This window comes from Corvus moneduloides, chromosome 1 (assembly GCF_009650955.1).
Source record: "Corvus moneduloides isolate bCorMon1 chromosome 1, bCorMon1.pri, whole genome shotgun sequence".
Classification (NCBI taxonomy): domain Eukaryota; kingdom Metazoa; phylum Chordata; class Aves; order Passeriformes; family Corvidae; genus Corvus; species Corvus moneduloides.
This window is the reverse complement of record NC_045476.1, coordinates 120,222,763-120,248,068: the sequence shown is the minus strand read 5'-3', so window position 1 is coordinate 120,248,068 and position 25,306 is coordinate 120,222,763. Positions and strand designations below refer to the sequence as shown.

Genomic DNA, 25,306 nt, shown 5'->3' with positions numbered 1-25,306 from the left:
CTTGTAGGAAGTCCTAATTTTTTCTGCATTTCACTGGAAGGCTGTGCGCTCTTACTGCCTGCCGGGGACTTCGGGAGGGGATTAGAAGGGCTCGGGCTGCCCAGCTACCGTGATTCGGGGGAGGAAGTTTTGTTTGTGTCGGGAGACAGCGGGCCACGTTTCAGCGTGCTGTGTGGCTACTCCGCCAGCGAGGAAAGTGACAGCGCGAACCGTGAGTGAGGGGAGGGGGGGACTAGCCAAGGGGAATTAGCTCAAATGGTAGAGCGCTCGCTTAGCATGCGAGAGGTAGCGGGATCGATGCCCGCATTCTCCATCTGCGGGGCCGCTGTTTTGAAGATGCTTTTTCCTGGAGCAGTTTCGTAAGGATTAAAATGAATCAATTTTGAGACACGTTTTCACGATATGGATGATTGAAGTTTTTAACGTTGATCAGAGCTGAGCATTTTTTGTTTTTACAGTGCAAATTATTTTCTTCTCATGGCTAGAGGAAGACACTGAGTGATACTGTGAGAGACCAAATGTCACTTGAAATTCACGTTAGAACAAGCGTGCCCTACCCGTCCTACAACGGGTGCAAGGTAGCTGGAGAGACAATAATTCTGTGGTGAGCTGATGATTTATATAGACCCTACAAACTTTTACATCTTCGCAGAGACAATTTCAGTAACTTTTCGTATCATTAGAAAGCAGTAATAAATGGTCACATTCGGTGCAGCGGTAAAGGACGGAAGTGACTTTTTTTCCTGTGTTACAGAGAGCAACAGCGTTAGTTTTGATGGGTTTGTGAAGAAGTCGTTCTTCGGAGAGTGCACAAGTGTAATCTTGATGGTCAACATTTCCCCTCCCCTTTTATTTGCCGGACGAGATGGTCTGCATGAACTGCTGTGGATTTTCTACCACAAACCCGGGACAGTTCATGGAAGAAAATCTTTTCCCACCGTGGCGCTACAGCCGATCAAAAGTCTGGAGAATGCGGGCATCGATCCCGCTACCTCTCGCATGCTAAGCGAGCGCTCTACCATTTGAGCTAATTCCCCTTGGGTGACTCGCCTGGCGCTGCTGTTCTTGTGCTGAATCACCGCGCGGCCGCTCCGGCTGCAGTTGCTGTGTTGAGTCGTTCTGTCCAACAACACTGAGTCACCTCTGTATTTACGCGGAAAGCCCGATGGCTGAAAAGCCAGGCTACACACCTGGTATATGAGGAGCGTTTTCTGCTGTGTTCCTTGGGTAAAACAACCCGTTTTCCCGAGCAGTGCGTCCTCTAGCGTTTATTCAGGAAGGAGAGAGAACTAATTTTTTTACATCTCTTACAGTGCATATACAAAGGCTTGTAAATCTAGAAAGTCTACTCCTAAAAGTCACTGAAGCACAGCTAGATTTTCCCTTCTTTTTTCAAGTCTCTAGTTCCTTTTCCAACTGGATTTTCCAATTAAAAATACGTAAAAGATAAATACAGTGGTTTAAAAGTTCATGTTTATCATAGTTTGTGGAGAGAAAGAATTCATTAATATATTCCTGTGTTATATTCCAGAAATTATTTCTATTTCTACCTTTATTTATTGACCTTGATAATTCTGTTCAAATAGTATTGCATCTTAAATATATGGGGTTACTATGAACACTTCTGAAATAGAAAAATTCACCTGTAGTCATGCTTATTGACTTTGCAGTAAGAAGCACATTACTAAAGCTCTGTTCACAGGCTGTTAAAGAATGCTTTCTGGATTTCAAGAAAGAAGATGTAGTTTACAGTGAGAGTGGATACACTGATGTGCTCTGTTTTAAATGCAGAGGAGTTAAGACCTGCTGGTAAACTAAAGTGTGTGCAGTAATCCAACAGTACATGTACTGGTGGTTTTCTCTGAAGGATTTAACTTACTGGATGACAGCAAAGTCAAAACCAGATAAATTTCAAAATTGAGCATCAGCAAGTTACAACTTGTCCTATGTAAGGTAGTACTCTGAATCTTTTACAACCTAGATTTAGGTCAAGATGTGGAACTACAACTACAGTATTGCTGCAAACATTCTGTTAAAATTCAAATAGTCTCCTGCCTAACTTCAGTCTCTGACAATAAAAAAAAAAAAAAAAAAGTTGTCCTTAACACTTCTTGCATTATATTGTAGATGATTTTATCTACCTCACTAGAGTAGTCTTGAGGGGGAAAGCAAATATGCAAAAGCAGTTTCAGTCCTTCACACAGGCACATGTATATCTTAGGCTCACTGACGGCCCACTGCACACCTGTGGCCAGGATCTCTCCCTGTCCTAGGTTAGCAAGCACAGTCCCGGAAGGGATGTCCTTGCTAAGGGGTCCTTACAGTTTCCTCTGGGAACTGATAGAGCCTATCAGCTGGCCAGTTTGAATATGGACAATTCTCTGAGCCACTTAAAGTTGTGATCACCTCTGTTATCCACATTTAAGAATAGACAGACTCCCCCTCCAAGCTCTCTCTCGTTTCCGGTGCTGGCACAGGTGGCTGCGGGCCCCGTGTGGGGGCCAGCGGGCCCGGCCAGGCCCTGCTCAGGCAGGCCGGGCTGGGCCACGGCCATCCTGGAGCTGATGGACCTGTTCCAGCCATGGAACTCCCCCCACTGCCTTGCCGTGGGCAGCCGGAGCGGCTCGGCTCTCCCCCCTCTCCACTTCGATAAGAAAAATTCAACATTCCAGCTGCAAAGCTGCAAGGCCGAGGTGAGATTAACCCTTTTTACTGCTGTGAAGAGCTGAAAACCTGAGGGAAGAGAGAGAGAGAGGAGATGCTTAAAGCTGAAATTCTGTTGTGAAGCTATGATATATCCGAGTATCCTGTTGTAATTTCATGAAGATATGGGGGGTGGAGTGTTCAACTCGTGAGCAAAAGCACCTGCACTGAGATAGGCAGATGCTGACGCAGCTGTAATTTCATGAGAAGTTTGGACAGGGAGAGATGAACCAGATGAGGACTTTTGCTCCAAATGGGAAAGGAGAAACCTCAGTTCCTAGAGATGCTCCCAGAGATAGTCCTAACGATGAAGATGATGAAGACCCTTTGCTCCCAGGGAAGGAGAAGGGCCTCTGTTCTTGTTCCTGAACGGCTCAACCTTAAAATTGTACCCCAAAAAACTTCGAGAGTGGACCCTCGAAAGCAGTTGCGGGAAAAGCTGCAAGTCGGGGGAAGGGACTCACAGGCAGGCAGAGAGACTCCTCTTCCTAAATGGACTGAACGATATTTGGAAGTGGGCAGCTGTCTCGTTGTGATAATGTTTTCATAGCATGAGCAAGAAGAGACTTCTCTTTCTAAATGGACTGAACAAGGTTATTATGGCAGTGGTAAACAGACTGAACATCTTAAGGGTTGTCTTTTTACATTGTCAGTGGGAGAAGGGAGGAAGGTGGGGGGAGGAGGAGAGTTCTGAAGGTGGTATAATCTTTTTTTTCTTTTCCTTCTTTTAGGTCTGTTAATAAACTTCTTTATATTCTTTCAAGTTTGGTGCCTGCTTTGCATTTCTCCTAATTCTTATCTCACAGAAGATAAACGGTAATGAGTATTTTGGACCAAACCGCTACACTAAAATTGGTGTTTCTGCCCGGTTACAAACCGAACCCGCGACACTCCCATATCGTGTTGCGTGAGGTTCAGCTCTATGAACAATTTTCTTTATCTACCCTGTGCAGTTCGAGTCATTATGAAAAAGGCAGATTACCTCTCCCTGTTTTTCACCACCACATCTCACTCTGTGGCCACTGAAAAGGCCTAAAGCTTCACCCATCCAGCTCACAAAAAACCAGTTTATTTTGTGCCCAAGCCAGGTAAGGGGAAGGAAAGACCTCTGCACTATTTTCAATTATTAAAATGTGTATTTTATATAATTGACAGCATTGTTTTGTGGTCTTAAATTTGTTGTGTTGCTAAGTTTTCATGTAAGATGGCAAGTAAAATGTTCTAATTTCTTAACCTGGTTGGGAAAACTTCCTTACCTATGTCTGAAAAATAGCCTGACTTTCTTAGTTCCATTAAAAAATTAGTGTGTTTCAGTTTTGAAGGCTTTGTATCCGCATACTTTCATTTAACACAGCTCACTTCAATGCATCTTCTTGTCAATATCAATGGAAACTCATATAATTTAATCAGGTTTGAGTTTTGCTGTCTAGATGGTCTCCTGAGGCAACATCAGGGCAAATGCGAGTTTTGTATTATCCTCAGTCTGCTCCACTGCATCGTCTGCAGTGTGATTTCCCTCGGTGTAGGAGAAGACCAAATCCAGCGTGCATCAGGTGCCACTGGAAGGCTGCAGGGCACCAGTTTGTCGTGGACGTTAGCGTGAAGCACCTTATCACATTACTCTGCCTTACCACGTTAGGTTTTTTTGTCATTTTGGGCAAAACCGTAGACAACTGAAGGTCAGGTGGTAGTTAAATGTTCTGAGGCTGCCCTGGGGTTACTCGCCACAGTAAAAGATGAAGGGTGCAGTTCGTATTTGTAGCAGTTAAAGTCTAGAGTTATAGGATGTTGCTTTATTAGTGTGGGGGGAATTAGCTCAAATGGTAGAGCGCTCGCTTAGCATGCGAGAGGTAGCGGGATCGATGCCCGCATTCTCCACTGCTGGTTTTGCTCCTGGGGGGAAGTAAAACTTTCATCCCTGTGAGTATTTCAGAAAGTATTTAAATACAGCCTGACGCGTGTAGTGAGAAAACGAAATGCCGTAATGGGCTTTATTTCGTGAACGGCAAGTAACAAACCGGGGTTCTTTTTTTTGGTACTGCATACACACAGCTGGAATCATGTCTGTTCCAGTTTGCCTTGTTTCTTGCTGCTTGATTTGGAAATGCTAAATTAAATACTACAACTTTTGCAATCGAAGCTGAACGTGGTTTTGTTTGTGAGCAGAGAGGCCAGAGCAAGAGGGGAAACTGCATTCTACGTGTGGAACTGCGGTTTTAAATGCTCGCAGGGGATCAGAATTCCACAATGCCCTTCCTTGGCCCTGCAGAGGGGAATTAGCTCAAATGGTAGAGCGCTCGCTTAGCATGCGAGAGGTAGCGGGATCGATGCCCGCATTCTCCAGACTTTAGCCAAACAGGAATTGAGCCACACTACCAAACAGAACGTGTAACTATTATGGGTAAATGTTAATTTTTTTTTAGTTGGAGTAAACCAGCTTTTTTTCCTTCCTCCTTTCCTTCCTCTGTCCTTACTACCTAAATCAGGCTTATATAACTGTATAGGTCAATCCTCTGTTGTAACAGTTGACTTCCTGGACAGTGTAAGTCAAATTTAGCAGAAGGAGAATGCTGCAGTATGACATTTTTCCATGTTAAATGAAAAACAGTGTCGTGGTTTAACCCCAGCCAGTCACCAAGCCCCACACAGCTGCTCACTCACTCCCCCACCAGTAGGAACAGGGAGACAATTGGAAGTGTAACAGCTAGAGAGCTCAGTGGTTGAGATAAAGGCAGTTTTATAGAGAAAGCAAGAGCCATGCACACAAGCAAAGCAAAACAAGGATTTAACTCGCTGCTTCCCCCCTTCTTCCCCCCACTTTATATGCTGGGCATGATGTCATATGGTCTGGAATATCCCGTTGGTCAGTTGGGGTCACCTGTCCCAGCTGTCTCCTCCCAACCTCCCATGCCAACATGGCAGCACAAGAAGCAGAAAAGGCCTTGGCTCTGTGTAAGCCCTGCTCAGCAATAACGAATACATCTCTGCATTACCAACCCTGTGTCCAGCACACATCCAAAACACAGCCCCACAACAGCCACTGTGAAGCAAGTTAACTCTACAGGATCCAAAATCAGCACACAATGGATGAATGATGGTTAGAGACCTGAATTCGTGTGTCTTGATCATGCCATGGAAGTAGTTTAGGGAATGCTTGTTCTTCCCCAGCTGTCCATTGTGATCCCTGCCCAGATATATAGGGTCTTCTTTCACTAATGATCTTTATTAAGCTGTGGTATGAGCTGCATTGGTCAATTTAAGTTTACAGGTAAAAGCTGTAAACCTCCCAAGTCTGTGTCCTAGAAAGCACCCTGCAGCATCCATGTCTTTTAGCTATGGCCTGTGTGCAGGTTATAATTAAGCTCCTTAGACTTCTCTCCTACTTCCATTTTGCAGAGCTGCCTATGAGAGGCTAATGCCTACCACACTTCCGTTAGATCTTCAGAGATAACCTTGAGAATCTAACTGATTCACTGACTTCTCCCAACACCTTATTAATTTCTTCTGGTCCTTCTCCAGACATTATCCGTTTCATTATGTGTGCACTTTCCCCTGACCCTTCCAGGAGCTGCACAGCAAGTGCAGCTTTTTAGATCTCAGTGACCAGTGATGCTAATTTTGTTGTGTCTTGAACGTTAACTGAGCACCTCACAGCGTGCAACAAGGCCTTATTTCCTCACATTTTGTGTCTGTTCATGGGTAAGAAAATGTGTGTGGAACTAGAAAAATTTATTATTCCATTTCTTGGCATGCCTCTGGCAGCCAAAAACTTAACCTTCTCCTTGACCTCTCAGGCATACCTGAAAATTCATAGCATCGCCAAATGTGACTACTTTCAGTATGATCAGTAGATAGCATTGTATTTTTCTATTAAAAAATCAGCAATACCAGACACTTGGGAATATGATTGTACACAAGCTACAAGACCTTGTTCTTTCAGGACTGATTATATGTTATTACAGCAAAAGTGGGTATCTTAATTTATCCAGTCATAATTAAAATAATTGAAGTAAAGAAATGTGGTTTGAAGTAGAATCTATCTACCTTTTTTACGTTGAGGATACTTCTGCAGTACACTCAGGTCAAACAAAACAAACAAAAAAACCAAAAAGCAAAGCTCCTTTCATGCTCTCACAAAGAACTTCCAAAAAATTGCAGAATTCTAGACTGAAAAGTGCTCAGCACAGGACATGCTGATTTGTACTTGAAATGAACACAGGAGTCCTTTTAAGACAAATAATTTTATTTCAGCTTACAGCAATGCTAATAGTAAAAACTGCAGTTACTAAAAAGTCACTGAGGATGAATTTTTACAATTCAATTGGAAATACAGGCAATACTGTTAGCATGCTCTAAAAAACCTCATAAAAACACAGAGGCCTTGACATATTAGTAATTACATTTAGCTAGAATGTAAATAGCATTATTGACGTGAGGATTTTTCAGGTATTTCATAATATCTTGTAATGACAGAAGTGCCACTTAATCATGACTACCCTTGTCATAGCAAATGATAGCCCAAGCTGTGAAAATCTTGCAGAGTGACAATATAGTAAGGCAAAGTGAAGCCATGACAGTTGGCTGGCAGGGACAGGCTATGCCTGTCATAGCCGATGATAGTCCCAAATCTCAAAGATCTTGCAGACTGACACTATCTTGAGTGAGGCGAAGGTCATGACAGCAGGCTCTCAAGCACAGGGTAACTCACAGCAGCCTCACAGTCTTTCCAGTCACAGTCAAGAAGTCCTCATCAGCCAAGGCACGAAGTGCTTCTTCAAACATTTCCTTCGTGACAGCCTTATAGAAAAGGAGCAAATCAAATAAAGATGGGGAAAATACTTCAAACATAGTAAAAATGCTATACTTTCTATCAATTTTCTAATATTTTTATTTGAAGTTTTCATTGCTTCTATTTGAAATTTGAAGCCTGGCCTAGAACCTTGGAGCTGAGTTTGCTAATTCCAGAAGCCCTAATAAACTAAGATACAGCAGATTCAAGTCATTTGTCTGTAACAGAACTGGCTTTCTAGTCATGCCAACAGAAATTGTTCATGTTTCCATTTCCCTCCATAATGCAATTTGTGGACAAGATTGTTCATTTGGAAAAAAATGCTTTTAAAAATTAATGGAAATGTAAAAGCAAAGCAGGAAACTTACTGTATCAGACTGTGCTCGGAGATCATCCAAAAGCTGTTGGTACTTCAAAGATGGTGCTTTACCCTTTGATTGGATGAGCTTCCGTAAGGCTTGGGCCAATTCCTCTTTCCGTTTACGAGCTGTTGCGCTCATCCCTTATAAAAGCAAAGAAAATACCTTTTAGCAATCAGCTAAGGAGGACAAGGTTAAGTTACATTTTAAAAATTACAAAATCCCAACAGCGGCCCTGCTTTAGCACTACGGAAGCACAAACCTGTCGTGAGAATGGAAATGTCCACAATTCCAGTCCTTGGATCAGTAGCAGATTGTTTCAGTGCTTCCCGATGGAGGCGTTTTGCTTCCTCCACATCAATTGTTTCAACCTTCTCCGAGAAGCGCACCTTGGCGTGCGCCTCCGCCAGCCGGATCAGAGACTCCAGCTGCCGGGGATACGCAGAAACCATTCCCCTGCCACTGCCAATCTTCCTCATGTCCACGTACGCCTGAAAGGGAGGCAGTCGTTACATATCTCACTGCAAATTAATTCTTTTTCCTGCATCCCCCACCTCTTATTTCAGAATACAAGCAATTCTGGCAAGGCATCCCAAGTACTGCATTTCTGCTCACACACCTTCACAGTTCTTCTGCAGTGATGAATAACCACATCACGTAACTTTTTTCCATTATAAAGCAATTAAACTATGGTAATGAATCACGTTTGAATCACTTTAAAATTCTGGATTAGTCTTATATAGCAGTACTTGTGTCTATGATGACACATTTATTTTGCTTCAATACAATTTATTGTGTTTTATGGGTTGGAACCAAACCAACCTATCTGAAAGCTAAACATTAGAACACAGAATGACTTCTCATTTGATCCCTCTTTCCTTTAGAGACCTTCTTTTTTTTTTTTCAAGGATCTTACAGAAAGTTGTTATGTAGGTAAAGAGGGTACACACAAGGGAATTTCACCACTTCTGACAAGTCAGGGAAGACTCTGAATATTCTTAGCAGCAATTCCTTTACCTCAATAAGGGCTTGGCTTGCTTCTTCACCTAATCTGGGATTTACATAACTACGAGCATATGCAATGTAATCCCTCAATACTGCCATATCCATGTATTCCTCCTCCATCTTCTCTTCACTTTGGTAGTACAGCGAAACCAAATGGCGAGCAAGGCGTCTGTCATAAGCTTCATCACGTGGATCCAACATCAAAAAGATCAAGTCAAATCTGAATGGGATATGATCCAGTATTAGTGTGCTTTCTTGTCATTTAGGTACTTGGTTTAGGAGGGTTTGATTTAACAAGTACAGGTAGGAGTTACTAGACTGTTAATTCCTACTCTAAGTAGAAATTGCTTTCTTACACCAGAAATTTTTCTGGAATTCTCAAGTTACAGAACAGCATAATGGATTTGCTTACACCCTAAGGACTTGAAATTTTGAAAGCAAGGTACATTCTGCAAAATTCAGATTCCCTGTTCAAGGCTGACATCTTTTGTTTCCTTAAAAAATCCACATCCTCCCCCCACCCCCCCGAAAAAAGCTGCACCTGCCACAAACAAAAAATCCCACACACATAACAAATGCACAGAACAAACTTGCTGGTAAAGATATTTCCATGAAAGGTAACAGCAAAAAAATGTAACTAAATAAATTATAAGTAAGTCAAAAAGCACTTGCAGTTTAATCCTGAAGAAAATGGTTTATAATTTTACAAACAATATATTCAACTAGTCGCAACTATAAGCAGACATGGATAATCCATTTTTAGCCAGCCATTTATTTTTGTAAGCTTAAATCCGATAAATGGCAGAATTGAGATCCACTAGTTTCATCCAGTACACCTGTACTAAGGTACCATTTGTCATTAAGTGATTAAATTAAGGAGCTCTTAATTGAAATTTAAGCCATAAGTGTTCTCAGGATATCCAGTATACCATTAGTGTACTTCAAATTTAGTGTGGGAATTCTTAACAAGATGCAACTCCAGCATGTAGTTTAATTTTCTGTCAGCAAGCACTAAATGTAGCTCTAACAGCTACTGCCCAAATGATTGACTAGCACTGCTACCTCCTCAGCTGAATTTTGCAGAGCAACATGAAGCAGGCACAAATCTTAGGATTCCACCACCTCTGCTGCAAAGTTCCCTGCTCATCAGTGTTTCACTTTAAAAGCTTTATGGAGCTAAGAAAAGCATCCTGAATTTTTGCTAAAGTTATCAATACACTAAGTTTCAGAACAGGTCTTTTCAAGGAGATGATTATGAAACAACAACATAGAATTAAATAAAAGAGATCCTACAGATCTTATCACACCTGCTGTTCAAGGTCTACATATAAGTATTAAAGGACACTTCTGTGCTCACACAGAAATTGTAAGAACAGCATTTGAAGTATGTGCTATAAAAGTTTTCCACTAGGTTATGAACAACACAGTTGTTCTATTCTATGTAATCATCTTCAGAAGAGGAAGTGTAACATCTCCTAAAAATGACACATGGAGTGCAGTTCAGTACCTTGACAGCAGTGTATGAGGAAGCTGAATGTTTTCAATAGTAGTCTTTTTTGGATTCCACTGTGATTCTATAGGATTAGCTGCTGCTAGGATAGATGTACGAGCGTTCAATTGGCAAATAATTCCAGCCTGTCAAAAGGAAAGAACATTTCTGAAACCAGCTGAAGCTATGTGCCACCAAAACCTCCCTCCAATTTCCTGAGATCATCAATGTAATTAGATGGGTTCAGTGGTCAAAAACTGCATTGCGAAAGCCTCTGAGTAAAGCAAGAACAAAAGCCTCTAGGAATACTTCGGTTTCATTTACCTTTGCAATGGAGAGTGTCTGTTGTTCCATTACTTCATGTAGAACTGACCTTGTGCTTTCATTCATTTTATCAAACTCATCAATGCAGCAAATGCCATTGTCACTAAGGACTAGAGCACCTGTCTGAAGAACCAGCTGCCGCGTTTCTGGATCCTTCATCACATATGCAGTAAGACCAACTGCACTTGAGCCTTTGCCAGAAGTATACTGGCCTCGAGGAACCAGGTTATATACATACTGGAGCAGCTGGGATTTGCTAGTACCAGGATCACCACAGAGAAGAATGTTGATCTCTGCACGAAAATTCCCTCTTCCTGTGTGAGTAAAATCCTTTCTTGATCCCCCAAAAAGCTGAAGCAGAATGCCCTATAAAAATGAAAACATCACTTCTTGTATAGATGTAACAGAGCAAATCCAACTGTTCAACTGAAACATCTGAAAAACAAACACTGCTAAAATTAATACAACTCAATGCATCTGGGTTTCAAGCATTAAAGACAGAAATTCTGTATGTTGTTGTAAGCAGATTTTGGTTGGAACCTGAAGAACCCCCTTTGATGACGGGTCCTTAGTTTTCCTCAACCCCACCCCCTAGATTTGATGTGCCTTATTAGCGTGTTGAGAAGGTAACAACAAATGGAATAGTCATTACTGTGTTCCCATTTCATAAGTAAAGCATTGTATGGTTTTGAATTATACTTTCAGAAACCTGTGAACTATAATAATGTATATATCTATTAAAAAACCCTCAAAGGAATATACTTGGAAGATGAGTGTTTGATGTCTAACAGTATCTTGAGACCTGCTACTGATTGGAGTTGTCACAATGTTCTAGTTAGTACCTCAGTTGACACTTCATTGGAATAGTCCCTTCTTGGATACATTTAAGTAAATGTTTTGTTACTCCATAACTCAGAGTCAACCAAATGTCATTTTAAAGCTACTCTTCTCTTGTGGATGCCTCTTTTCAGCAAGCACTTACTATGTTACAGCTATTTATTTTCCTTTGATAATCAGTAATCTGAACTTCTATGAAATGTCCAAGATGCATCCTGCAATTAAGTTGTCCCATTTCTGCTGCCTTCCTACTTTTTCAGTTATCTTCCCTCTAAATTAACACTCCTTAGTAGCTTGATAAGAATTATGCTACACTTAGCACCAACTCCACCCTGAAGACCATGACATTTTAAGACTGCTCAAGACACAGCTTTTTGAATTTTTAAGCTTCAAGATACTTTAACAATGAACATTACAAATATATACACATATAAATACGTGTCTTACAAGAGAAATACAAAACTTGTCACCTTTTTGATATCTTCATGCTCATAGATACTTGGAGCCAAGGCTAAAGCAAGTCTCTCATATATGTCTGCTTTCTTAGAAAGCTCTTTGAGCATTTCCACACGTTCCTCTGTAAACCTCTTTTGCTCTGTTTCCTCATCAACACCGTGCAGGCGTTTGGAGTCTGTCTTGCGATAGTGTATGACATCAATGTGGGTCTTATACACGGATTTTACACTGCTGACCCGTGGATTAACTCGAATGGGGACTGCCCTGTAGATACCTAAATACAAATTTCAACCACAGTGTTAGGTATGGAGAAACATGGTCATTCCCCAACACTAAAAATTTTACATGTTCCCTGGAAGAGTAGAGCTTTTCTAAACAGGCTAAATATTTTGTCATCTTATTTCTCACTGTGTCACTTATTTCTCATGTAGAAGCCATATTTAAAGTCATCTAGATCCTATTTTTGCAGATACACATACGTGTTTTACATTCCTACCAAAAGTGTTCTCAACAATGAAAGCATTTTTGAAAAAAACGTAAGGCTTGGTGCTTTTGAAATTCCCGCTCCAGTCAGCTTTTCCCCCTCTTTTTAAGTGCCAAATTTAGTAACAGCTTTCAAATGCATTTCAAACAGCTTGGGTTTTTTACAGTGGTTGTTTTAAAGCAAAGTGGTTTTTAAAATGTTGCTGCAGTATCACAAGACTTACTCTACATTACCACTCTCCTGACTGCAGACACTATTTAAGATACTGCCTCTTCTTCAGCTACAGTTTCAGAATGAAGGAATCCAGGTCAGACAGCCTGAAGATTGTCTAGTCTAATCATGGGCTCAAACTGGAGTCAGCTGGAGTCCACTGCTTGCTAAAGACTGCATTCAATCAGGTTTTGAGTATCTCTAAGGACAAAGACTCCACACAGCCTCACTAGGCAACCTGTGACAGGGCTCAACCACATAAACAGTAAAAAAAGTTCCTATTTTTACCTGGAACTGCCTATTTCATTTTGTGCCCTCTGTGTGCCACTGGGCATCACTAAAAAGAGTCTGGGCTTTGTCTTCTTCACACTACTGCCCCTCCAACCACACCAAATCAGGTGTTTCTAAACATGCTGCTAGGATTTCCCCAAGCCTTCTCTTCTCCAGGCTGAGCACTCCCAGCTTTCTCAGCCTTTCCACGTACGACCAAGGCTTCTGTTATCATCACAGACCTTTGCTGAATGCACTCCTGTATGTTCATGTCTCCCTTGCACTGGGGAGACCCCAAAACTGGACCCAGTGCTCCCTCAACCTGCTGGCAACACTCCTAATACAGCCCAGGAGAATGCTGGCACCACAGTCAGGGTCTATCAAGCACTGCTTCCTTCCAGTTCTGTTTTTGTCTGCAAGTCTGCTGAGGGTGTACAACACTGCCCCAGTCACAAAAGGTTTCCAGGATTATTGGCTCTATCACCTTTCCCAGGGGTCAAGATGAAGTTGACTAGCCTACAGTTCCCCAAGTCTCCTCCTCACTCTAGGGAGTGACACTGGCTTTTTTTCTAGTATTTTAGCCAGTCACCATGACTTTTCAAAGATAACTGAGTGGCCTTGCAAAGAAAGTCTCAAGCTCCCTCAGCACTAGCAAGTGCATCCCATAAGGTCCCTTTAGACACAGTTAAGATCAATGAAAAAGAAGAATGGAAATATTCAACCCAAATTTTACCTGTGACATTAACTCTGTCACCTGGCTGAACTTTATCAACAAGGTCATTGTGAGCAAAGAGCGCAACCGTATGCGGGGTCTGCCCAGCTGGCATATCTTCAGGAGACTCCTGCAGTTTGATCTAGCAAAAACACCAATTAAGTTTCAGTTGCAAAAAATCAAAGCTTTTCCACAGAGCATATAACAGGATTTTCTATTAACACAGTCTTCAGCATCATTTTCAATCAGGAACATTGCTCAGAAACAAAATACCCCCACCCAAACAGCAAAACTGATTACTGATTAAAAGAGAGAATGAAAATGAGAATTCTGCTGATTGCTACTGGCATGGCTAAAATGCTGCTACGAACAAGGCACACCTAGTCTAGACAGAAGTGGATATACTGTAGATAAAAGGGCTTCCATACAGAAACATTAGAGGTGTACATACTTCATTTCATCCTACTAATGCATTTCTTCTCCAAAGCAGACTGTTTCCACTAAGTTGTTTAACCCATTTCCACATTCCAAAACACTTTTTCTTTTCAAAGCTTTCAAGACATGTAATTAATGCTATTGATGATTTAGGAGGGTGGGGGAGCAAAACCTAGCAACTGTTTCATTTTACCCACTATTAGCTACTACCTAAGCCAACATACCATCTGTTTGTCAGAGAACATGGATCTGTTGTGAATCAGCGCCATACTGTGCGTTGTGTTACAGTTCTTGCACACTGATGGTTCTGCAATCCTGCCACGGTCAATTTCCACTCTGGTGGTGAAAGCGCAAACCTGGCATCTAAAGAATGCTTCCTGCATCTCAGGAATTAACTGGGAGCTTCTGATAACCATGCCACTGATGGTGATGAGTTGATCAATGTCTACAAAAATATAGAGATTCATGTCATGACCTCATACTCTGATAATTTAAATAACCTTCAAAATTTCACATTACAATAGTTTTTAGGCAGGAGGCAGACAGTCAGGTTACTATTATTTTGTTTGAGCAAAAAGAATCATAAATGCATAGTACAAATATTCTAATTTACAGGATGTATGTATGCAAAATATGTATGCAAAATTATGTATGCAAAATAAAGAATCCTTTGCACCTGCAGTACCAAGAACATGAATAGTTGATGATAGGAGAGATTTCCTTTATGGATAGATTATTCTGCATTTGGGCTCTAAAGCATTTGCTTTTGAAACACACATATGAATGGAAGACATTGGTGTGGATGGACTACAGTTTTATATAGTCCTAACGTAATTTTATGTTAGTATTCACCACGTTTATGAAAATCTTTAAGATTCTTTTCTAACATGGTAAGAAAAAAGTTTACCTTCAGGGTTTAGATTTCTCATATTCCTGGTCTTCAGTGCATTATATGGCCTTACTTGAATTTGATGCTCTAGTATTGAATCAGGGTAACGATCAAAAAAGATCTCATTGGCAGCCATGTCAAATGTTGGGATAACTTCCTGTATAAAAACAGCTTACAAGTTAAATCACAGAATGAAGCAATTGTGCATAAAGCATTTTATGTGCTGCTGATCAGCCAGCAATGACTATAAGTTACGCCATCTGAGCATTTTCCTATGTAACAGAAAACCTCTGTTCAGATCAGATTTATTCATTCACTTGAGTATTGCAAAGGGTGGGAGGGAAGTACAAGACTGGACATTGCAGTTCACCAGCTAACTTCGCATGCACGAGGTACACACTGTGTCTATGATCATCTGCTATGAAACAAGACATTTTATATTCAGTAAAATAAAGTAGCCACTGAGATTGCACCGAACACACACAGTATGCACTGCATTTAAACAAACATTTTAAAACCCAGAAATATTGAAGAGCCACCTGAAAGCCAGAGAACAAGTACACTACTTCACCTGAGGATAGCAGATCAATTGCCTGTAGAGATTTTCATCAAATGATCTCAGATGGTCACAATTTACGTTCAGGAATGGTTCCCCAACCATATTAATCTGCAAGAGAGTTAGGAAATCTTTAGCTCAATGGCATGCAAGACTGAAAAAAGAAAAGTTGAATTCACTGCATTCCAAGTACCTCTTGAAGTCGTTGCATATAGCGTGGCTCATTAAGATCCAGGCCAATGTCTTCATCCTCTTTATCCAGTGGATCGATAAAGCGCTGGAGAAATCGCTGAATGATGGCGGTAAAAGAGATACAGATAAGAAAAATGAGCAGAATTTAGCAATACAAACACCTACTTTGTATCAGATTCAACTAATATTTGTTTAAATCAAACTAGCTTTTCATTTAAAAAAAAGGAAGAAACGAAACCCACCTGGAATTTTTCTTTGCACGAGGCCACATTAACATCTGTTCCCCAAATAACAAGCTTTTGTCCAAGAGATTGCTCGGTTGCTACTATATCCTCAGCCAGCTGCATGGAAACAAGTTAAGCATACATAAATATATATATGTTTAAAAAGCAGCTGTCAGATACAAGAGATGAGACATCCACCTACCCCATCCGAGTGTAAATCCACTTGTCTGGCTTTACGGACAGACCCAAGATCTGGCCTCTGCCTGACTGGAGTTCCTCGTACACCACTTCGTGGGGTACCCTCTACCCTGGAGCTGGGTGTGCCATAAGTCAGAGGTGAACTGATGTCGAAGTCAAGAGGAATAGCTACAAAAGGAAGTGCTTTGTAATGATTATCGGCATTTTTTACTTCTAGAGCAGACTAAAATTCAGGCTCTGCATTTGTCTCATTGTTCTTTTAACTCTACTGTCATAGAATGAGTAGTATCAATGAAGTCCAGTGCTTTGTCAAAACACAATAAAGATGTTGCCAATCTACCTAGAACTTTTCTTTGTATTAACAGCTCTTCTCAAAGATCTTAAGTTCTAATAAAGCTTCCCTAGAAAACTTTACAGTAGTACCGCATTTTAAAACTACATTGGAGTTCAAGCATAAAAATATGCAGAATTTTAGATTAAACACTTTTTTTTTAGTATTTTGGGGGCTGTAAAGCAAGTGACACAATTAACAGCTACTGGAATTAAAAACAATCTTATCTATAAAAAGAAAGGCTTTCTATAGTAAACTACCTAATTCTTTCTGCATTAGTAGTTTCATTATTTTATTCTTTCTAGAAGAAAACTTTAAAACAAAGTATAATCTCCGATACCCATTCCCATGCTAACTGGAAGCTACGATAGAGGTCTGCACCCCAGACACTGACTGCCCTCCTGTAGTATTCACTACACTAAATTCAAATGAGAAACATGAGACAACACTCATTTTTTCCTCGAGTGTTTTTCAGCCGGATCCGTTCCCGACGCTGGCTCGCCCCACGGCGGTGCAGGCGGCCCTCCGGGCTGCATCCCCGGGGCCCGCACAGCCACGGAGCGCCCCAGCTCCAGCGTACCGGAGTGGCGGAACTGCGGCGGGCTGGAGAACAGCGCATCGGCGGCGCCGGGGCTCTGCACGTCCGCGGGCGGGGACGTGGGCATGGGTTGCAGGTCCCCGGTGGAGGTGGAGTCGTCTGTCCGACGCTTCTGGGAAGGAGGAGAGCGAGCATCTTGTGCTGCAAGACACAAGCAGACCCGGAGCCAGCGTTACAATAGCCAGGCCGCCGCACCAGGCGGACCGAGGAGGGGGCTGGGACAACATCCCCGGGGCGGGCGGCCCCTTTCCCCCGCAGCACTTACGAGTCGGTGGGTTGCTGCCCCGGCCGCGTTTGCCCCGGCGGCGGCTGGGAGTGGAGGCTGGCGACGACATGGCGCTGCTGCGGCTCCCGCGGCGGTCCTACCTGAGGGTAGGGGGTCGGCGAGAAGAATGAGCGCGACGGGCGCTCCGCCACCGGCCGAGCCCCGACCGGCGGGGTTGCCTCCCTGTCCTCCCCTCGCCAGCCGCGACCCCCGCCCGGTGCCCCCACCCACCTGCACTGCCCCACAGACGCCGCCACACCGCGCCAAAGCCAGCGGCGTCCGCGCGCTCTCCCGGGCTTTCTGGCCAATGGCGAGGCGCGATCGTAACGGGAGCGCCCAACGAAGGCAGAAAGAGGGGATGCGGAACCGAGAAGGAAAGGAGGAAGGAGATGAATCCTCTAGACCCCCGAAGTGAGAGTTTCGCCCCACTCGACCTGCTGTAATAGAGAAAGGATTATAATTCAGGTTACTACCTGTGGTACAGGGCAGAGGCTGCCCTCAGTAATGGCACATCGCTTCCCCCCCCGCAAGCTAGAGTGGAGCTGCCCTCACCATACCGAATTTCGCGGCAAAACTAGAGTTGCAGGGAGGCGGGGGGAGGTCGGAGCAGCCCATTCTCTGGGGGGGGAGGAGGGAACACTACTACTCTATCCAGCATTACTGTCCCGTTCGGGGCTCCTCGGTACAACTGGAGCTCCTGGAGCGGGTCCAGCGAAGGGCAATAAAGATGATTAAGGGACTGGAGCATCTCTGTGATAAGGAAAGGCTGAGGGAGCTGTGCCTGTACAGTCTCGAGAAGAGACGACTGAAAGGGGACCTCATCAATGTCTGAGTATCTGTAGTGAAGGTGCCAAGTGGATGGAGCCAGGCTCTTGTCGATGGTTCCAAACAAAAGGACAAGAGGCAACAGGCAGAAACTGGTGCACAGGAAGCTCCATCTGAATGTGAGGAAGAGCTTTTTTACTGTGCAGGTGACCGAGCACTGGAACAGTTTGCGCACAGAGGGTGTGGAATCTCCCTTACTGGAAATACTGAAGCACTGCCTGGGTGCAATCCTGTGCCTGCTTGAGCACTTGACCCACTGGGGTCCCTTCCTGCCTGACCCATTCTGTCATTCTGTGTGTGCATGTCCTGAGCCCATCCTGCGACAAGAGACATAAAAACGCTCGAAACGCTCTTCCCTGCTGCCGGCCCTTATTCCGCTGGGAATGGTGTGGCGGAGCGCTTCTCCGGCCCGAGCTCAGCAGTGCGCATCCCCCGCGGCTGGCGTTGGATGCGGCGGGAGGCGGGCCCTTCCCGCCCGCTTCCTTGCCCTGGTTGCCCGCGGGGCCGGGGCAGCATGGCTGGGGTGCAGCAGTGCCTGCTCCAGCTGCACCGCTGCCTGCAGCCCGGCGATGCCGCCGGCAGCGCCCTGCATGGATACAGCCTGCTCCGCAGCCTGGCCGAGACCTGCGTGGCCAGCATGGCCAGCAGCGAGCAGGGTGCGCCCGCGGCCCGGGCCCGGCGGGGGGATCTGAGCGGGGCCTGGGGAGGGCTCGGCGGCGGCGGCACACACGCACCGGAGCGGGGCGGCTCCCTCCGTGCTGCGCTCCATGCTTTGTGTCACTGGTGTGGCATAAAGGTGGATTCCGAGGGAGGGGGGTCTCTTGCCCCAGATAACCATCCACCGGGGTAAAAGCACTTCGGTGCGGGCCTCTGTGCTGAGCTGCCCCAAGGCTGGCTTTCCGTCGGCCCTGAGCAGGGGCGGGCTCCGGTGCGAGGGCACGGGCTCGGGCCCGGGCCCCGAGGCCATGGGGAGGTCAGTAGCACCCACACTTGTTGTGGTTTTTCTGGTGACAAGCGTCAGTCGTCCCCAAGGCGTCAGGGCACCCTTTGCATCAGGGGATGGGCTGGGTGGTGCATATCAAACCAACCACCTGATGGTTCCTTTGCCTCCCTGCAGCGCTGCACCTGTCCCTGGTGTTTTCCCAGGAGCATGGCTTACTCGTCTTTATCCACAGATCCCTCACCATCGAGGAAGTAAGTTGGCAAACTCCAAAGTAGCGTTTAGGTAGTGCTATATGAACAACATGTTACACACTTAAATTGTTTTTTTTCAACTTTCCAGTTTCGAGATTGTAGGGAAGAAGCGTTGAAGTTTCTTTGTGTCTTTATGGAAAAAGTTGGTGACAAAATTCATCCTTACGCCTGTAATATTAAGGTGGGTAAATGAAAATTATTTCCTAAAAGTGTCTTTGCCAGATAGTTGAAACAAGTCTGGTGGGTGTCATGTCATAACACTCGTAGCTATACTTCACCCCTCCCAGTCAGCCTTGCTCATCTCTAGTGTTCGTGTTAGAGCTGAAATAATTTGTTTGACATAAAGTAATTCATACCACAGAGTGGTGTGGAATCGTTTGTTCACCTATAGACTTAATATAATTAACTTTTCTTTATAGGACATAGTAGGTATTGTTTCGGAAAATCAGTTATTTTCGTTGGAAACAATAGTTGTAACTTCTGATTTGTACAAACTAAAGTGATAATTTTAAGTGTAAACTTTTAAATGTTTTTGTAGGTGGTGGTTAATTTTAAATACCAGTTTTTTTAAAATTTCTCCTGAGAAGTTGTTACTTTTGCAATATATATAGAAATTGGTGGTAACTACAATACCTGAGGTTGCTGGAGTCTGGATTGCTGAATAGCTGTATGCTGCTTTGCACAGAAATGCTTAACAGCACCACTGAAATTTTTGTTCTCAAATTAGTAGCTACTGATTGTAAGGAATGATACTACTGAGGTAGAAAGTTTGCTCTGTGTGCCTTTTACTGCAGAAACTGCAATTTCTTTGCTTGAGCTGGGATTTGTTACTATGTCAGACAGTGCTGCAGTATTGTCAGTGAAGCCACTTCCAGGACTAGGTATTGTTTTAATCTTTTTAAAAAGGAGGTAGAGGAATGTTGTTATCTTTGAATTTTCACCTTTACTTACAAGTATTATAATCTCCGTTTTTTTTTTCCTTTGTAGCAAACTTGTCTTAGTGTCTATACAAAAGAGAGAGCAGCAAAATGTAAAATCTCAGCACTGGAACTTCTGATTAAGGTGAAATGCATTTTATAAATTTCTCTTGTTTGTAGAAAATTGGCTGTATTACTATAGTTATACTATATCATGCAGAAAATCTGTATCACAGAGTCACAGAATAAGCTGAGTTGGAAGGGATCCACAAGGATCATGGAGTCCAACTCCCAGCCCTGCACAGCACCATCCCCAAAAGTCACACTATGTGCCTGAGAACACTGTCCAAACATTTCCTGAACCCTTGTGTGGTGCTGTGACCACTTCCCTGGGGAGCCTGTTCCAGTGCCCAACCACCCTCTGGGTGGAGAACTTTTTTCTGATACCCAACTTAAACTTCCCCTGGCACAGCTTCAGGCCATTCCCTTGAGTCCTGTCAGTGGGCACCAGAGAGATCAGTGTCTGCACCTCCTCTTCTCCTCATGAGGAGGTTGTAGTCTGCAGTAGCAGGAGACTAGTGATAGCGTCATATTTAGATGTTAGAAAAAGATACGTCTTAACAACAGATTGTCTTCAATATTCTCCAGTAGGTTCCTTAGATGTGGGCATGTCATTCCTTCATATGTTAGAGCAAAATACAATTGTTTTGGGGGCAATTGCAGATCTCTCTCCGTTTATTACGATTATTTAAGGAGAAATTTTGCTGTTGAATTGCATTCTTGCTTTAAAATACTATGTATTATATATGCTATTGTAATAGAAGATAAAGTATTTGAAAGGTGTGGAGGAGGAGGAGGACTTTTTTTCCAGAAATTTATTTGCTGTGCGAGACAGTAGTTCCTTTGAATGCATTTAGACCCTTCTTTTGTAAATGCTTTTATGCCTACATAGGTTCGTTTGAGAAACTAAAGTCCCTTCTGAGTTACTCTGAGTCAGTTCTCTGAATTGGATTGGCTTTATACCAGCAGGGAGAGAAATGCAGTGTGATAAAAGCTACTGCAGACTTGTTAAGCATGTGCTCTTGTGGGGTTTATGTATACATATCTATAAATCATACTGCGTAAAGGTTTTATGTAGGTGATCTGTGTATAATCTGTATACTATAAATGAAAAGTTGTAAATTTTGTATTTATGCGTATATAGGGAAGGTAGTTTGTTGTTAAAGTAGATTGCATGCCATTACTCTTCTTTGGACAAGTCACCTTAGATCTCTCTTATTGAATAGCATACTTGTTTACTTAATCTGAACTTACATGTATGAACTGTGTTTTTATTTAGACCAAGTAGTATCGGGTTATTGATCTTAATGTTTTTCTTTATCTTTTTTTTTTTTTTTTTTAATATATCATAGTTGCTTCACAGGTTACAACGTTCCTGTCTGATGGAAGAAATGAAAGTTAGAGAGATATTTAATAAATTTTATGGGGAGCTTGCTGCAAAAAGTAAAATTCCTGGTACAGGTAGGCTTTAGTTTTTCTTAGATTGTCAACCTGTACTCAGCACTGGTGAGGCTGCACCTCGAATCCTACATTCAGTTCTGGGCCCCTCACTACAACTAGGACATTGAGGTGCTGGAGCGTGTCCAGAGAAGGGCAGTGGAGCTGGGAAGGGTCTGGAGCACAAGTCCTGTGAGGAATGGCTGAGGGAGCTGCAGTTGTTTAGCCTGGAGAAAAGGAGGCTCAGGGGAGACCTTGTCACTCTCTACAACTACCTGAAAGGAGGCTGTAGCCAGATGAGGGTCTGTCTCTTTTCCCAGGTAACAAGTGACAGGACAAGAGGAGATGGCCTCAAATTGCATTAGGGGAGGTTTAGATTGGACATTAGGAACAATTTCTCCTCTCAGAAAGGGCTGTCAGTCATTGGAACAGGTTTTCAAGGAAGTGGTGGAGTCACCATCACTGGACATGTTTAAAAGATGTGTAGGTGTGGCACTTGGGGACATGGTTTAGTAGTGAGATGTGGCAGTGTTAAGTTAATGGTTGAACTTGATGATCTTAAAGGTCTGTTCCAGCCTAAACGATTCTATGATTCTAAAGCTCTTTGTAGTCTTATTCTAACCCTGGCTAGGGTTGTCCTCAAAGCTGCAGTTTTAGTGTGATAGTTCCTGCGTTGATCACCTGTAATGTGAGCTCATCAGTTCTGCCTTGCCTGATTATATTATTTATGGCATATTACTATGAGCTCCAGTTTGATCATCTTGGCTAGTTACAGCTGAAATCTTGTCTTGACAGGTCTGCCCCTCATAAAACTTGCTGTGCCTGCATAGAATCCTTCAGTCTGAATTCAAGCCTATAAACTTCTGCTAGGTGTTGGCCTTAACAAGGGCTTCCTCAGTGGATATGGCATTTAAATCAGTTTTCTGAGCCCTGTTTAAAAACAGTAAATGTGTTTAACTAATTGATGTGAGAGGAGGATGCATCTCACTTTATAGTATGTAGATATATAGATGTATGTGTATACATAAAAATATGTCTGTCCTACACTTTAATCACGAATTAAACTGTCAGGGATGGTTGTCTCATGGATACAAGTTAATAGGAATTGCACTGGAAAAGTTGAAGCAATGATTTCAGTAATTAAGATTTAACAATATTAAAAATTACTTTCTAGTATTGGAAAAGATTTATGAGCTTTTGGGAGTTTTGGGAGAAGTCCAACCTAGTGACATGATTAACAACTCTGAAAAACTATTCCGAGCTTATTTGGGAGAGCTTAGAACACAGGTATGATTGGAATTTCTTTTCATTCTTTGGTTTTTTGCTTTGGTTTTTTTGCATTGCTTTGGTTTTTTTTTTTTTCCTTTGAAGTGTATAGCACTGGGTGTTGGAATACTACTGTAGCTAGTACAGTTTGTAGGGATCTGACTGGACAGTCATAAATGCTTCCTTAAGGAGTGTTTAAGTTTGTGTTCTCTGGTTCTGAGAAGCTTTCAAATTAAAAATTCAAGGCCATCAGTAACAGACAAATGAACCAATTTGCTGTGTGAAAAGATGGCATGTGATGATCGTTCCCCAAGAAATGTTATCTTGTCATGCACTGGTAGTTTCTGATTTGTTCTCTACTAGCTGCAAAGTCCTTGCACTTGAGGTAAACATCACATTTCTGCTGAACTTTCATATATTCTGCATTTTTAAGTACTTTTAAGACTATTATATTTTATCCAAGTTTTGGTATGGTTGGTCTTGGTGGAACATTTCCATGCTTTTCAAAGGATCTCTTACGCTTCCCTCCAAATGAAGTGACGCTTAGGAGTAAAAATGTTTCCGTGTAGTTGTTTCATAGAGTTGGGTGCTGATGTAACTATTAAGTTGAAAGAAGTTATTTAACTACACTTGTAGGAAATGGGAAGCCTTGGTGTAAATTTATCTTAGCTTGAGGGTATTTTATTTTTTTTCAGATGACATATGCTACGAGGGAACCCAAGCTACCTCTTGTAGCAGGTTGTCTGAGGGGACTGGGTGCACTCATGTACAACTTCACCAAGTCTGTGGATGAAGGTATGTTCTTTTCCTATGTGAAAGGCAGTTACACATTTTGATACAGTTTTACAGAAAGTCATACATACATTTAATTATTATACAGCCATAAAGTAGCACCATTTCTGTGTGTAAACTCAGAATTAAAATTTCCATGCTGGCAGGTAGTTTATGCAAAATACACAGTCCTTGTTGTCTGTCTTTGTGTGAAGTGGCCTCATCAGCATTTTTCTATATGTAAATGTTTCAAGTGCTATTTTCTGACCGCATATTGGGCAGCTGTGAGAGCCACATTGAAGCCGAATGCAGTTTGTATGGAGATGTGTTTCTCTTAAAGAGTCTGTTAAAACATGGGTATTCAGAAAAATCAGCTAATATAGATGTGCAATTTTTTTCAAATTCAAGAGTATTTCAGGAAAAAAAAGTCTCTTTCTTAAAATGAGATATATAAGGCTTTCCAATATCACTTCTTCATACCAAGCTTTGTTAAAAATATCTTAGTCTTCACTCTGCCTACTGTATGTCATTAGTGAAATACTCACTATTGGATTGTTTCACAGATCCTCAGACTGCAAAGGAGATTTTTGATTTTGCAATGAAGGCAATCAACCCACAGGTAAATCTGCTGCATGTTAATTGTTCTACAGTTAGCCCTGGTGAAGAGTAAATCACATGTGACAAACCTTTTCTGATATTACAGGTTGATCAGAAGCGATACGCGGTGCCTCTGGGTAAGATGTAAACTATTTCCATTCATGCTGAGGTGGATACTGTCTTTTGTCTGGAAGTGTTTATTCTTTACCTGATGTGTTCAGATGTCTCTAGTCTTTAATCTTCTAAGCTGGCCAAGGGGAAAGCTGCTGTGCTTTTAAGTTGGAATATAGAGTTTGACATGTATTTGGTTAAACTAGTCAAGGTCTAACCAGCTTATGAATAGCAGCGTTATACTTGATGTTGTTTGCTCCTTTGGAGTAGTACAAAACTGTGACGTGAGAAAGGAATGGTAGAAATAAGAGGAGTGTAGCTAATTAGGAGAAAAGATATGGCAGTTGATTGAGTTAAAAGAAAAAAAAGGAGAGAAATTTCACTGGAAGAAGGAGAAAAAGAATGGGGGGAAAAAATTAAAGAAGGTTAGAGATTGGCCTCTGAAATATGAGTGGCTCATGCAGAAATTGCAAAAATGCAAGATTTGAGTATTAGGCCCATAGTAACTGTGAGGGGTAAAACCCTCTTTAAAGACAGTCTTCCCTCCCCCCAGTTAATTCATTAAGTATCTTGAAATTTCATTTATGTTTATATTTGGAATAGCGAAATTACCTATAATCTGAATTCTTTATTTGTCTGCATCACAGTTTGGCAAAGGAGGGGACTTATGCATGTGTCCTGACAACAGAAACCAGATCCTTCTGAATTGTGCAATCAAGTATTCTTATTTAGAACCCCTAAAGTCCCTTTCTTTTTCAATATTAATGTAAATTACATCAGAACACGGCTGTGTGTTCCATAA

At 42.4% G+C, this 25,306-nt stretch overlaps 2 protein-coding genes and 4 non-coding genes across 7 annotated transcripts in view; 4 read left to right on the top strand and 2 right to left on the bottom strand.

Moving 5' to 3' along the window:
* Positions 1 to 240: 240 nt before the first annotated feature.
* TRNAA-AGC lies at positions 241 to 313 on the top strand. Its single transcript has one exon. It is a non-coding gene; the product is annotated as a tRNA-Ala (tRNA).
* A 651-nt stretch (positions 314 to 964) lies between these two features.
* On the bottom strand, positions 965 to 1,037 carry TRNAA-AGC. The gene has a single exon. It is a non-coding gene; the product is annotated as a tRNA-Ala (tRNA).
* Positions 1,038 to 4,508: 3,471 nt separating this feature from the next.
* TRNAA-AGC lies at positions 4,509 to 4,581 on the top strand. The gene has a single exon. It is a non-coding gene; the product is annotated as a tRNA-Ala (tRNA).
* Positions 4,582 to 4,973: 392 nt separating this feature from the next.
* Positions 4,974 to 5,046, top strand: TRNAA-AGC. Its single transcript has one exon. It is a non-coding gene; the product is annotated as a tRNA-Ala (tRNA).
* A 1,882-nt stretch (positions 5,047 to 6,928) lies between these two features.
* Positions 6,929 to 17,650, bottom strand: MCM4 (minichromosome maintenance complex component 4). The gene is made up of 17 exons (XM_032124885.1): positions 17,558 to 17,650; positions 17,327 to 17,427; positions 17,044 to 17,202; positions 16,137 to 16,300; positions 15,953 to 16,051; positions 15,712 to 15,807; positions 15,534 to 15,629; positions 14,981 to 15,119; positions 14,298 to 14,518; positions 13,660 to 13,780; positions 11,977 to 12,236; positions 10,670 to 11,035; positions 10,364 to 10,491; positions 8,869 to 9,076; positions 8,114 to 8,342; positions 7,861 to 7,994; positions 6,929 to 7,500 (listed from the first exon to the last, which is right to left on the bottom strand). The coding sequence occupies exons 2-17, from the start codon at positions 17,394 to 17,396 to the stop codon at positions 7,408 to 7,410; spliced, it is 2,583 nt and encodes an 860-aa protein (XP_031980776.1). The 5' UTR covers positions 17,397 to 17,427; positions 17,558 to 17,650; the 3' UTR covers positions 6,929 to 7,407.
* A 979-nt stretch (positions 17,651 to 18,629) lies between these two features.
* The window catches only part of PRKDC (protein kinase, DNA-activated, catalytic subunit), an 82,779-nt gene continuing 76,102 nt past the window's right edge, over positions 18,630 to 25,306 (top strand). The window contains exons 1-9 of one of the 2 annotated variants that reach the window (XM_032124872.1): positions 18,630 to 18,807; positions 19,269 to 19,345; positions 19,434 to 19,526; positions 20,333 to 20,407; positions 21,675 to 21,783; positions 22,934 to 23,046; positions 23,721 to 23,820; positions 24,360 to 24,415; positions 24,500 to 24,530. In XM_032124872.1, coding sequence (XP_031980763.1) covers positions 18,666 to 18,807; positions 19,269 to 19,345; positions 19,434 to 19,526; positions 20,333 to 20,407; positions 21,675 to 21,783; positions 22,934 to 23,046; positions 23,721 to 23,820; positions 24,360 to 24,415; positions 24,500 to 24,530 — 796 coding nt within the window. In that variant the 5' untranslated portion in view covers positions 18,630 to 18,665. The remainder of the gene's footprint in view (positions 18,808 to 19,268; positions 19,346 to 19,433; positions 19,527 to 20,332; positions 20,408 to 21,674; positions 21,784 to 22,933; positions 23,047 to 23,720; positions 23,821 to 24,359; positions 24,416 to 24,499; positions 24,531 to 25,306) is intronic. The other variant, XM_032124864.1, reaches the window with a different exon arrangement.

What these genes read in the sequence shown, in the direction of transcription:
- MCM4 (XM_032124885.1), bottom strand. Translation starts at nt 17,396, where the DNA reads ATGTCGTCGCCAGCCTCCACTCCCAGCCGCCGCCGGGGCAAACGCGGC. An exon ending in AGACACTCTCCATTGCAAAG is followed by an intron (nt 10,492 to 10,669) that starts GTAAATGAAACC and finishes TCCTTTTGACAG; the next exon opens with GCTGGAATTATTTGCCAATT. An exon ending in CATTTCCATTCTCACGACAG is followed by an intron (nt 7,995 to 8,113) that starts GTTTGTGCTTCC and finishes TGCTTTTATAAG; the next exon opens with GGATGAGCGCAACAGCTCGT.